This window comes from Gavialis gangeticus, unplaced genomic scaffold (assembly GCF_001723915.1).
Source record: "Gavialis gangeticus isolate Ggan-Ray unplaced genomic scaffold, GavGan_comp1, whole genome shotgun sequence".
Taxonomy (NCBI): domain Eukaryota; kingdom Metazoa; phylum Chordata; order Crocodylia; family Gavialidae; genus Gavialis; species Gavialis gangeticus.
Window position 1 is genome coordinate 10,360,846 of NW_017729034.1, and position 13,984 is coordinate 10,374,829.

At 49.5% G+C, this 13,984-nt stretch overlaps 1 protein-coding gene across 4 annotated transcripts in view; it reads right to left on the reverse strand.

The window, feature by feature from the left end:
- Positions 1 to 13,984, reverse strand: part of GPR156 (G protein-coupled receptor 156) — a 36,462-nt gene extending 22,478 nt beyond the window's left edge. For 3 of the 4 annotated variants that reach the window (XM_019527511.1, XM_019527512.1, XM_019527508.1), the window contains exons 1-4: positions 13,946 to 13,984; positions 5,048 to 5,653; positions 3,315 to 3,457; positions 535 to 670 (exon numbers count right to left, since the gene is read on the reverse strand). In XM_019527511.1, the coding sequence (XP_019383056.1) occupies positions 535 to 670; positions 3,315 to 3,457; positions 5,048 to 5,152 (384 nt within the window). In that variant the 5' untranslated portion in view covers positions 5,153 to 5,653; positions 13,946 to 13,984. The remainder of the gene's footprint in view (positions 1 to 534; positions 671 to 3,314; positions 3,458 to 5,047; positions 5,654 to 13,945) is intronic. The other variant, XM_019527509.1, reaches the window with a different exon arrangement.

Genomic DNA, 13,984 nt, shown 5'->3' on the forward strand with positions numbered 1-13,984 from the left:
ATTCCTTACCCGCCACCCTTCCCTTTATGGCTTGTCTAGCAGCCACAACAGGACGTTGCTGGAGTGTGTCCCCAACCCCATATTGCATACCAAAGTGGCAGAGCCCCCTGGGAAATGCCAGCTATTAATGGGGCCCCAGCAGCTGGTAGGAGGTACAGGCGCCTCTAGCAGGTCTTTTTGGTGGCTTTCCAGCAGGGAAGTGCTATTCTGCCAGTGGAGAAAAGGGGTTCTGCCCTGTGGGCTATCCAGAGATTAAGCTATCTGGTGTAGCCCTGGCCCTAAAGGCATTACTAGCCCTCATCCTTGTTTTGGCTACGTCAAAAAGTGAAGGCTGCTGGATAGAAAGTGTGTGGTAGCTCTTTATGCACATGAAAAACAGGCTTGCCATGGGGGTCATGAGGGAAGAGGCGGGGGGGAGGGGTCAGAGCTCAGTAGGTCACAACTCAGGAAGTGTGCTTGCTTGTGTGTGAGAGCTATACACCCATTTCTCCCAGCTGAGACCAATTCAACCCCAGCCCCGACTGCCTCACCCACCTGAACCAGCACTTCCATCGAGGTCCCAGGAAACAGGTCCTGCTCCTGCATCCCAAAGAGGTAAGCACTGACATAGGTGAAGCTGCTGCCCAGCAGGGTCACGATGTTTAGATTGGGACTGGACATCTTCACAATCCTCCAGGGAACAGAGCGACAGTTACGAGAACAGTTCACTTCACAAGTGGAGCTGGGCCACCCGCCATGGCATTAATACATGCCAGTAAGGAGCTAGGCCCTCTGACCTGGCTACAGCTGCCCCCCTGAAACAGCTTCCCCTACACACCTGATGAGCTTCTGCAGTTACAGCGTGCTCATCAGTGTGGCACTACCAGGCCTCCATTATTGGTGCAGTCAAATACCTCACTATCCTCAATGTATGGGTCTTCCTGACGCTCCTGGTATCCCCATTTTACAGTCTAGAGAGATGAGTACTGGAGTCAATGCTGCTATGGGAACACATGTGCACTTCCCTATACTAAGTTCCATCTTGCTTGTTTGGGTACCAGCAGAGAGCAGTGTAGGCAGGGTATCACATGCACTGGCCACCCAGTAAAGGCCCATGCTGGAGCCAGCACTGTCACAGCTTCCCTGTGATCAGTACACTTGCCCACTGAGCTAGGGCGAGTCTCTGTGCCCTGTAGCCACCCCTCTCATGCACACTGCACAGACATGGCTGACGTGGCCTACCCAAAGTCATGCAGGAAATCTGTTGTGTGTGAACATGTTTCTCCCAGGCTCTAGTCTGAACCCCACTTCTCTATCACAGGAGGGCAGGTGTCAGAGAGAGAAAACCCATGATAGAATAACCAATGGCCTCACTCCAGTTCTTCATTTGCTAGTGCTGTGTTTGGCTTACTTTCCAGTGCCCCAAGTGAGGAGGGTTTAATCCCTTCCCTTGAAGAAGCCACACCACAGTTCAAACTGTTTTCCCCAATAGTCAGCCTACAGCTCCCCTCCTTTCACTTCCACCCCTTACTCTTGGTTGCCCCTATCAGTAGGACAACAAGTAAATCTTCCCCAACCCTTTCACCCCTCAGATCCCTGCTGAATGGTAACATGGCACACTCCTTGGTCACTCCTGTCAGACAAGAAATTTTACACTCCAGATCTCACCTCACAAGCCAGACCCTTCATTCTCTGATAATATTTATTGCTATTCTCCCAACTCTCTCCAGTTTCTTTATATTGTTGAAGTGACAGGGAACCCAGAATTCCGGTGTCAGTGTTTCTGCTCCATTCCCTCTATCTCCAGACCTCCACTTAAGCAGGAGATGGGACATTAACTCCATCTTCAACTACATATGGGAGTGAACTTCCTCTGCTTTCCCAGGCTCATCAGCCCAAGCTCTATTTATCTACTGCAGTGCAAGTCAATAAACTGTGTGAGTTAGACTTTCATGTTGGGAATGTTTTTGAAAGGTCTGTAACCTTTTGTAATAGATTAAAAGCTGCTGCAGATTTTTTAGAGCAGGACAGATGGACATCAGTCAGGAACAATCCTGCCTTGAGCAGGGGGCTGGACTAGATGACTTCCTGAAATCCCTTTTCAGTCCTACTTTCCTTTGATCCTAATTCCCAGTTTGTTGTAAAATTAAGTAGTGCTCTACCAGCTGTATCTCATGCCCAGGACCCCACTGCAGGATTGTGGGGCTAACATACTGTTTAGCACAGAGGGTCCTGGGCAAACTTGGAAAAGTATTGTGATGAACTGGACATAACTACCACCCTTCATTTAAGATAGTTGCTAAAAACAGCCAAGTTCCCAAATGCAATGACAGCTAAAACAAAAGCAGCCTCCACACCAAATGTACTTTCCTGCTCATCTAGATGCACCCATGGTCACAGGTTCTATTGGCCAGTGCTTTGTGAAAGTCTGTGTGCATGTGGAAAAATGCAGAAACACCAGAGAAGCAGAAACACAAAAAAGGCAGCCAGAAAATGTCAGACATAGCCAGAGCAAGCAGCAGATGTGTGTCAAGAAAAGCTTAAAATGAGACAGATTTGGGGCTAAATATTGGCTGAGAGGGACTTGGGACTGTGAACAAGGGCACTGACTCTTGATTGATCCCTGCTGTTTTCAGAGAAACAGGACTTTGCACGTTCCCTGAGAACAAACAAGCCTGCAATGAAACAACTGACTCCCCATCATCCATTTTTCCTCACGCTGGGAACAACAAGGAGACATCCCAAATCTGGCCAACCACTCAGATCAGAATGGAACAACTGTATATCAAAAGCACAACTGGCCTGCTGTCATGAAAGGGACTTGGATGTAGTTGAGACTATGGTGTCCTCATTCCCGAAGATGAGTTGCTTGTAGTGATGCCCTCAAACTCTGGAACAAAAGCATCAAGCGGTACTTTCTTTCCACCACCCTGGCTGGTCTGCTTGGCATCCCTGGCAGGGACCTTGGAGATAGCAGCATGAGCTGCTACCCCAGCCAAACTGCCACTACTTGATTTCTGTTCTCATCAGGATTATGAGCAAAAGCACTGCCCTACCAAACCAGGCCTCTGCCTGCCTCATCTAGCAGCTCCTCTTCATGCCCTAGCAGGATGGACCCAGGGCCTATGCACATTGGCTCCAGCACTGATCAATGCTGGATGTTAGCGAGGAAGAGGGAAGTATGCCCCATCACAAAAGGGTGATATCTCCCAGCCCTCTGCCAAAGATCAGTTCACATCCTGGAGCACGAGGAACAAGAGCCATTGGAACAGGGGCCCACAGTTATTGCGGGAGGTCCAGCTTGGAGGACAGAGCTCAGATAACCTGCCTCCTACCTGTTGTTCCTGAAGCGAATAGTGAAGGCCAAAAAGAAAAGAGCCAGCAGGACTCCACTGGTGAGGAACATCCACACAATCCCCAGCAAGGCGGCAGAGGAGGAGGGGGAGAGGGAGGTCTTCCCACTGCCCGCAGATGTTGTCTGAAGGGAGATAAAGGGTGGAGAGTGTCTGGCAAGATGGCTTTTCTCTGACTGCTGCCATGCTGTCCCCCAGGATCTGATCATGAGGACAGGCTTTTCTTGCCTCTTACAGCATCACCACATATGCGGGCTGCGCCGAGAACTTAACCAACCATTGTACAGGCTGGAACTCACCTTGCTCTCCCACCTCACTCACAGGGCTAGGAGGAACAAATATTGTCTTCCACCACTACAACCAGCACTTACTATTAGAAACTAAGCATGAAACAGAGTTGGGGACAAAGAAGGAGCCACTGTTAGCCATTCCTTAGCTACACTGGCCCCCAAAATCCTTCTGCAGCAAACATGCACACAGTGTAGCTCACAAGGGGCTTTATGTTACCAAAGTGTTCTCCTGATCCCAAACCAGCCACTCACAAGCCCGGACCCCCTAGGCAGGTTAAAGCAGCCTAAAACATGCCCTAATCTAAGCCAAGTGCTGGGAGCTGAAAGTTAGAGCAGCTTGGGATGCAATGGGATGGAGCAATACACTGTCCTAGTTCTTTGTATTGCCTGCAATGGGACTGGGGCCTAATGGTAATTACCCAGGCTCGATCCTATTGGAAAATTTGCTTATAGGAATGTGACACTGCCAAGGCCTCTTACATCAACAGAGGGCAGCTGTGTTGTGGCAGGCAGCCAGGTGCTAAGTGGCTTGTGCCCAGCAATACAGGAAGAAAAGACTCTATAACTTGGTGCTGATCTACACAGATGTGGCTGCATTACAGAAAGTGGCTTGTTTTTGACTAAGATGTGACACTGGTCTCATCCAGAAGCAAAGTCATTTGCCCTGGGGAACAGGCCTAAAGCACCACTGCAGGGCTTGCTAAGGAATGAACTGGGGAGGAAGAGCATTCTCACTCAGTTATGGTCTCCCTTCCCTATGCACACACACACTGAAGTCATTCACTGCTTGCTTGGAGGCCGGGGGGGTCTCTGAATATTGAAGCTGGGGTAAAGGACTCAATAGACAGCAGAAAGGATTCATGCCCAGTGGGCACATACAGAAGCAGCAGCCCCAGCCTGGAATTGGGGGCTTACACTCTTCTTCCAAAACAATACCAAAATGCACGTGAACTGAAACCACCTGTGTTCCATGCCTGAGGGCCCCACTGTCAGGTGCCATTTCGGGGATGGCAACTTTGAATTAAATCCTTCTTTATTCAACAGCTTTTTGAACATGTTGGGAATGCAGAAAGCCAAGGGGATGGAAAGCTGTTTCAGGTCCATCTTGCAAGGACTTTTGTACCAGGCCATGGTGGAGGATTCTTTGCAATGACTCAGTCCTGAAAGGTTCCTTACCTGCTCCCTGTATCTACCAGGCCATCACCCAGGCCAGTGCTTGGGTTTCCTCCCCTCCTTGTGGAAGACTGCCCCATAAACTGAGGGCCCTACCTCCAGGGTGGAGAATGTCCTCTAGGTCCTAAGACTTTTCCCTAGTACAACTCTGCCCCTCCCTGCTCCCCACAGCCCAAACCTCAGCTCATTCCTACATGCAGAACCTTCTGTTCTAGGGGATGGTGGTGCCCCAAGCAAGCCTTTCATACATACAATTGTGACGGTGCAGAGTTCTGGCAAGCTGCTTGGTCTCTGCACCTGGCTGGTCACACTGGAGTCGCTGTCACACAGGTCAGAGCAGTTTAATCCAGGCTCCATAGCACATCCTTGGCCTTCATTCAGCCATTGCTTCTGGGCAGTGTGGAGGACAAGAGTTAGCTGAGAAGTGGCAGGGAGTCCAAGCCTTCGCTAAGCTATCATAGGAGCTCAAGTTCCCCCAGTGCCAACAACAGCCTCAAAGGTCACCTGTTCTCCCTGTTGCATGTCTCAGGTGTGCAAGGGGACACAGAAGGGCCATGGTGCGGTGGCATCCAGTTCACAAACATCCCCACTCATGACCAGAGCCTGAACGGAGTCAGGAGGAAGCTTTCCAGGCCCTGCAAGCATCCAGGTGTCTGCAGATGCCAATACAAGTCCATGTTAGTCAATGTTACTGCTCCTCTTCACACACCATGGCAATCTTGCCAGTTCACCAGCAGGTGGCAGCCTCCTCCGCTCTTAAATCCCCAAGGCCCCAGCTTCTCCCCACTTTCAGAGCCAGCTGCCGGCACAGTAAAGAAAACTCCTGAGGGCCACAAAGGAAGCAGGCTGTCATTCACCCTGTCACAGATAAAGAACAGCAATTATTGTAGGCCCCAGTGCCCCACGATGGGCCAGAGAGGAACAAGAGGTTTAAATTCTCAGTATTTCAATACTGATGGTACTGTTCTGGCCAATCAGGATCTGGGATCGCACCTAAGGTGGCTGCATGGACACAGCCCTTGCTTCCAAGGTCTCAGTGTTCAGATGTTATTAAATCACTTGTAGCTGCTGGAGTCTCCAAGACAGGCAGATGTGGAAATCTGATCTGGGCCTCGGGATTGGGAAGTACTGGCCAGCAGCTTAGCACCAAGCCTGCAGCCGGAAAAACAGCTTAGCTGGGAGGGTGCCTAGCAGCAAGGCCTCCCCACTGAGGGTTTCACCCTACCTAGGGCAGAGGGAAAGCACAGCACCCCCAACTGGCACAGATGTCATAATTTCCTGGAAAGCCACCTTGCCCATAGGCAGAGGCTAAGGGCACCACACTGACCCTACTGTGTGCCTTTCTCCTTTTCCCCGGTGGAAGAAGGGGATCTCAAACCCCATGTAGGTGGCTAAGATGTACAGCTCCTTGAACCAAGTTTTATAGAAAAGCAAGGCTGGAAGGGACCTCAAGCGCTCATTTGGTCCAACCAGGGATCGAACCTGTAACATTAGTGTTATTAGTCCCACCATCTAGCCAATTCCCCGGCAGAATGCCAAAGCTTTACTGGTTCCAGGTGAGGCAGCTGCTGAATCCCTGGAGATTCTCCTTGATCCAGCACAGCACATGGTCATTAAATATGGTTGGTCAAATAGGGAAGGAGTCACTCCTCACCTTATATGAAGTATGTGCTTAACTGCTCAGCTGTCTCAGGGTCCCAGCAATGGCCACACTCAAAGACAACTCAAAAGCCTCATGCCCCTGTTAACTCTCTTGCAGGCCTGGCTGCCCAGTGTTCTACACTGCATCCCTGTGATGGCTCCCCTCTGCACCTTCATTTCTGTTCCTTATTTGATCCTTGGCCACGGGGAGGTACTGGTCCCCATTACCATGTTACACATGAGGTCTTACCCCCACATATCTGTATTCAATTAGCACTGCCCCCCTGAGAAGCAATAGATTGTTATTTATTGTTGGGTCATAGCAATAGTTTTGGTGAAGACACAATTTGGACTCTTCTCCCAGACACTGCTTATCAGCTGGGTATCTGTGATGCTAGTCTCACTATGCTGTCAGATGCATTAGCATTTAGGTGGCTTTTCATCAGTCCATGATGGTCCATGTACCTGAGCTAAAAATTAATGGCCTTTGCTGAGAAATATTGTCAAATCCTGAGATCCTTATTCAGGCAAAACCCCTGTTGACTTCAGTGAGTGAAGAAGGGCTGAGATACAACTGAGGAATGGTGCTGGGATGTGCCACACATTTACTTTGCTTTCTGTTAGTAAAGGCTTAGATATCCTCAGAAGCTAAAAGACAAGATTCTCGGCTAGGGCAAACCTCTCTACACCTGCTAAAAGTCTGCCCCCAAACAGATATCATGATCAAAGGCAGGGTTATCCACATGGATGAGGCATCCATTCTGCAGTGGAACTGAGTCCCACCTCTTTGCACCCCAAAGTGGAAGCCTTTAACAAATAAAGTAGCCCTCAAGCTAGGTACCCTATACGAGCCTTATTATTACTAGTCTTGTACCCCCGAATTGTGAACGCAATATAGGTTCTTCTCCTTCTGAGGCCTCCCATACAATGACCAACAGGAGCCTGGTCTTTTCAAATACTCTGCTTTTGAGACTGCAACTCCTCCCAGGAACATATCCTAGGACCAGCATTTTGGGTTCCTATGCAATTAATTTTAGAAGGTTATATGCTACTGACAGGCTGGATAGCGGAAGAGACATACTGTTGTGGGAAAATCTAACTGATGTGCAGGGCACCAGACATCACGGTGGTGATGGTATTGAGACTGATAGAGATAGCAGGAAACAGGCATGCCCACAACATAATTAATATCACCAGTCACATCTGTTCATGCTCCTGCTTTGCTTATGGAATTTTCTCGGCCTATGAAGAGGTTGGGAAATTCAGTGAAGCCATGCTGACAGGGAGTCAGACACAGCAAGCACATACGTGTGCGTGTGTGTGTGTGTGTGTGCGCGCGCGCTCATGCACGTGGGGGGGGAGGGATGCTCACTGTGACCCCCAGTCCTCTCCTAGCTCAGTAGAGTTGTGTGAACCAGAGGCCAAACCCTTTGATTCTTCAACAACCACCATCCTCCCTACAATGCAAGCCTTCCTAGGAATCTCTGGAGGATTTTCCTGGAGGAAAATCACTTGGCAGGGAGGTATTGGCATTTCCTAGGTAGGGTTCAGTCTGGGCCAGACAGAGGGTGCAGCTTCAGTGACAGGACCATATACTTTTAAAAGGAAAAAAAAATCCCCCTCTTTATGCCCAGAGGTCTCACCCCATCAGATGCACACATCCAACAGCAGCTGGCCAAGAGCTCCTGCCAGCATGCAGCAGATTCACAGCAAGAATCCAAGTGCTCACAGCTTTATTTTAAAAACCAAAATTTCCTCCCCTGAGTCAAAGCTCATGCTCCTCACAGAAGGAACGAATGGTGCATGTGGCCATCAGCACTGCAAAGGCACCCATGCAATTCAAGACCATGCCTGGTAGCACAATTCCTCCTGAAGCTTCCAGGCCCCCTGGGTACCCTTCTGCCAGCAGGCCCTTGTGGTTGTGACAAGCCGCCTGAGCCCTTCCCCTGCCCACACCCCCAAAGTCAGAGGGCTCCCTTCTGTGCTAAGCTGTTTGGTATCACCTGAAAGTCAAAAGAGCAGCTAGGGAAATACTCAGCAAATGGCTTCCCTCACAAGCAGGCCAAAGGACAGCAGGGTCATCCACCAACAAGTAAGAGAAGGAAGGAAAACCCTGAATTGTGGGGACAGCTCTGCTCTAGGAAATGACAATGTGGGAAAGCAGAGCCCAAATGGGGCTCCACATTCCTGCGGGTGGCTGTTCCTCAGCAGGGGATCAGAAACCTTAAAAACCTCCCTATTGAAAACCCTTTCATGCAGTTATGCAAATGGCCATAGTGCAATCTGGAGGAAAGCTGGTCACCAAGGACAATTAGCCCTCGTTAGTATGCAATAAAGCGAGCACTAGTTTTAGCATGGGCATCGCCACAAGGCAACCGCCACTTCCATTTGGGCTCCATCCCTTAATGAGAGCTGGCGGAAACCATGCCGCTCCCTTTCAATGTGCGGAGCCTGGGAAGGCAAGGAACGTCAATCATGCTTCAGGACACAGCTGGGCAAAGCTCCTTAACTGCCCTGAGGGCAGAGCTCATAGGGCAGGTCCCCTGTGGGACTCTCACGGTTTCAGCATGGGTCACTTCGCTCAGCATCCAGAAGTGGGGCTGGTGCACTGCCAGCTGAAAGTCATGGCTGTTCCAGTTTCCAGGAGGTCACCACAGCTGCCATCTTGCCAGCTACCACCAAACCAGGGTGGGGCTGGGGCAAAATTTGCCTGGCAAACCCCTAAGGGCTGTGAGAACCATAGGTAGTGAATCAGGGCCTAGAGCCAATGCTGAGCTGGTGCCAGCATGCACCAGGTTAACAAGTGTGGCACAAGTGTATGTGCATTTGCAAGGCCCTCCAGGGGACACCTCTTTCTTGTTCACTATAGGGGAAGCAGTATCCCCTCCCTTCTTCCAAATCCTAGAAGTCTCCTCCACTGCAGCAAAGAATGAGCTCCCTGGGGTACTAGAATAAGATGGTCTTTTCAGCTCAACTCCCTTGTTTGTACAGGAAAATCTATGAATCTCCTGGCAGGCTTTTACTGCTCAGTCCTAGGGATGAAATGGCAGAAGACCCCAACCACCAGGGGATGGCTCCTACCTTCCAAGACAAGGGGGGCTGTGGATTCACAGCTCTGAAAGAACTCAAGAGATCCTGTGGGCAATGCCAAAGGGTTACTTTCAAGGATGAGATGGTTGCTCATTTACTGTTGAGCTTTTGGCTGAAACATTTACCTGAACAAGCAAGAAAGAATTTTGATGCTAGAAACCATCATGGCCCCATTTCAAGTTTCAAATTAAAATTTCAATAACTATCCACAATAACTTCTAGAACCTCAAAAACTAAGTGAACAGAACAGACTAACAAGGGTTTTTTTTTCATGTTTATCCAGAATGCTAGGAAACATTAGGATGGTAAAACTTTTCTTAGGCTGGTTTTCACTCTAAATAACTGTAGAAAATGTGAGTGCTGCTGAACAATACAGCAAAAGGGGAATTAAACTAGCATTTAGCTGTTAAGCATTTGGTCTCTGACTCAATAGGCCAGAAGCTAAGAAGAAAAAAGTGAGAGAATAGCCTGCAGTAAAGAAGAAGTAAAGTAAATCCATCCAGGAAGAGCATGCACCAACTGCAGATGCTTCCCAGCCTGATGAAAGGTATTTATACCCGAAAGCTTGCGAAGAATACTTTTTTCAACTATCTGAGTTGGTCTAATAAAAGATATCAGATATTCCCAAAGAACCGTGTCTGTCCATGTCCTTAGACCAACACGGCTACAACTTACAGCCCTGCAGTAAAAAACATATTCTTCTAAAGCAGAAGTAAAACCAGTGGTAGGTAGCAGATGGAAAGTGCTCATCTCATAAGGTGCCAAAAATCTCTTTCTTTGGATTCTTCAAGATCAAAGGTGTCACTGAATGAAACGTTGTTTACTGGAAGTGGATGACCAGCAACAATGATGGATATGATTATCTTGCAAAGACAACATTTTGATGCCCTAACTGATTTTAAAAATTGTGTAAATTTGTGTTCCAAGCTCTCACTTTCATTTAAATACCATTTTGTTTGCTTTTTTGAAAACCATCACCACCCTCCAAATATCATAGAGGCTAAGATTGAGAGAACCTATAAAACTGACACAAAATATAAGAGCCCAAAATAGGAAGAAGAGTAATAAACAGGCCTGACAGAAGGTAAATCCAAGTTCCTCCCTTTTTACCCATCAGTTGAAACAGAGCATCCAGACTTCTTCTGCTTGTAAAGGAGACTTTGTCATAGTTCAGTTGGTCAAAGAATGAAAAAGTGAGGAAGTAGTCACAGAAGACAGAACAGTTGAATTCAGATATATATCATTTAAAAAAAAAACATCCTGCACTCCTGTTTACCCACTGTAGCAGGGTCTGCCACGAAGAGGGTGGGTAAACCTGACCCCTCAAGTAGAAATCCACTGGGACCTTCAGTGCACAGAAGAGAGGGCAATGGTGCATGCATGTTCATGCACCACACTGTCCAGCAGGGGGCAGTACGGTGTACATCACCAGTGCCATTATGCACCACGGATGTAGAGGAACCCTGGGAGAACAAGACTCACCAAGACAGTCGCACATTGCAGGGAAGAAAAAGCATGAAATACTAGCAAGCAGCAGCAACAAGGCAAACTACACCACGTTACAGCTCACCAGCCCATCTCACATCTGGCTTCCTACACCTGCTCCAGGCTTCCTTACTCCACAGACATGGTGAATATCACCAGGACCATAAATATTTCAGTGGTTTCAGACTCTGGGCCCGGCATCCTTCTCCCCCACTCCCATGAATATTTAAAGATCTCCATAGTGCAGAGCCGCACATATTCTGCTTGGAAGAGTCATAGCAAATAAAGGCTGGCACTTGTGCTGTGCAATTTTGCAGGACAAAGACACAGCAGGATGCTGTGTTGTAATAGTATGACTCTTACACGTACCCACAATGGCATTGAGTCAACTTGGCATGGCCTTTATATTCACACTGGGATGCAACCACAGGTGTACTACCTTAGAATCACAGAAAATGAGGGTTGGAAGGGACCTCAGGAGGCCATCTAGTCCAACCACCTGCTCAAAGCAGGACCAGCCCCAACTAGATCATCCCAGCCAGGGCTTTGTCAAGCCAGGCCTTAAAAACCTCCAAGGATGGAGATTCCACCGCCTCTCTGGGTAACCTGTGCCGTACTTCACCACCCTCCTAGTGAGAAAGTTTTTCCAAATATCCAACCTAAACCATCCCAATATCAAACCTAAACTTGTCATCATCATGCCTCCATAGTCTAGGTCTGAGATCCTTGGCCAGCCATTGCTTCTCTACAGCCTTCCAAGGCACTTGACATGGCCAGTGATGTCCTTCAGTAGGGCAGATCCTGCTGCCTCCATGACTTCACAAGCAGTCTCACTGCCTTCAGTGGATTTAGCACAAGTGTAACTAACCTGCACAGAGGGATTATGTGAGAAGGCACAAAAGAGGATGGCCTACAATTCCCTCTCCCTTAGCTCCTCTATCTCTGCAGAGTAACAGAAGTACAAGGTGCTATCACCCGATTACTTATTTGGCTATTGTTCAGAGTAGAACCGTGCTCCGAGAACTTTCTATTTTAAACTGGCATAAAGGGACAACTGCTTTTTTCTCCCCATGAGATCCTTCACAACAGTATCATCACATCTGAGGCATAATTAGGTCTCTCTAATTATTCCACAAGCTGGCTTAAGCAGGTACACAGCTGCACAAAACAGATGGTATGAGTTTCAGGACAGGTGGTAACCCTAAGAAACACATCTCTTTTCAGGGCAGGGCAGGTGTGGAACTTGGATGCCAACTACATTATTGACGGAGGAAGCGAGAAGGAGGCTTACATTCCATAGCTACATCAGCTCTGCAGGCCTGGCAGAGTGAATGTGTTTTTTGGATGACCAAGACAAATGCAGTAGAACCATGGATTTCAAAGCCAAAAGGGAAGACTATGGTTTGCTTAGTCAGGCTCATAGCACTTCCCCATGAAGCCTCAATCAAAGTCTATATCTGTGTGTTAGAGTGTAGTCTCCACCCCTCAGTGGACCTATGGGCAGCAGTACTGAAGAAGAAATGCACCATCACACTTCACTCTCCCTGTCAAGCTCAGTTTGCTTTAACATCTTAATTTCCTGCAGCTACAAGCAACACTGGAGGGACTTGCAGGCAATGTGCTGCCCATGAGCCATGAGTTGTGGACCACTGTGGTACAGCTCAGCAGGACTCGGTGCATGGGGCTCTTGGTGGTTATACACCCACGCTCAGGCAGTAACTGCAGGGTGTGGGTATATGTATAATAGATCGGTACGAAATGCAGCTGCACTGGATCTATCAGGTGACAGAAGAGAAACACAGGATGCATACACAATGCAGGTTGTAATGCAACACTTGCTGCCCCTGCCAGACAGCTTCGAGTTATGGGGGGATCTAATTTCCTGCCCACAATGGATTCAGTGGCCGGCTGCTGCACCACCCCGTCAGTCTGCAAACTGCCCAGGCGTGCAATGGAAAAGCCAGACCTAGGCAAAGACTCCTCAAAATGCCATGGTCTCATACTCTGCTGTGCTGCCCCGTCAGGTCCCAAGTGCTTTATTTATCAAGCTCCCACTGGACTTGCCACAAAAACTCACACTGACAGTCCAATGTTAAAAATCACATCATCTCCTCTCTCTCGCCCTGTTTTCTCAATGCGGATGGATGCAGTGGAACTTTATAGACAGCAGGTTGCTGGCATCCCTTTCTGCACCTTGCTCCAGGAGGCTGGCCAAGGTGAAAGCTTTGTATAAAAAAAAAGCAGGCAAATGGCCCTGCAACATCACTTCTTGCTTGCAGAGCTTCTTGCAAGAGTGTCTCCGTGTCCGCAGAATCTCCCTACGAACGCGGGATTGCTTTTAATGTCTGCAAATGCTGTGAGTGAGGGGCTCCCAGCTGCTTCGCACCCCGCTCCCTCCTAGAGATGCGGGGTGTTTCCAGCCCCCCGCCAGCACGGCGGCTGCAACACCATCAGTCCTTAAGCCTGTTGCCTTTCTATTTTTCAAAGCAACCACGCCAAAAAGCTCCTGGTGGGCCCTTGCTCGGCTGTCTGCGTGGGGCATTTGTCTTATTACGTGCACCCACCCTCAGCTCCGTGCCAAGGCCGGTTTCTCGCTTCTGCACCTCCAGAAGGGGCCGAAGCCTCGCTGGGCTGCCCACGCCGAGCCAACCGGGGGGCACAGCCACAGGCTGCCCTCCCCTGTGTCCCCCCCCAGTCTGCAGCTGGCACAGGCCCCCCGGGGAGCATCACAGCCTGCCTCCCAGGAGCGCTCAGCCGCCTTCATCCCAGGGGGGCAGCCCTGGAGAGCCCCTCCCCGACTCGGGCATCTCCCCGCCGCCCCTTAGCAATGCAAACAGCCCCACTTTCCTTTTTTAAGAGCCATGCCTGGGCTCCCGCAGTTTCCGAGGGGGTCAGCCCCCAGCCCGAGAGCCCGCTCGGGGCACCGGCACTCACCGTCCGGCCGCGCCGCAGCTCCTCCGGGCGCGGGGCCGA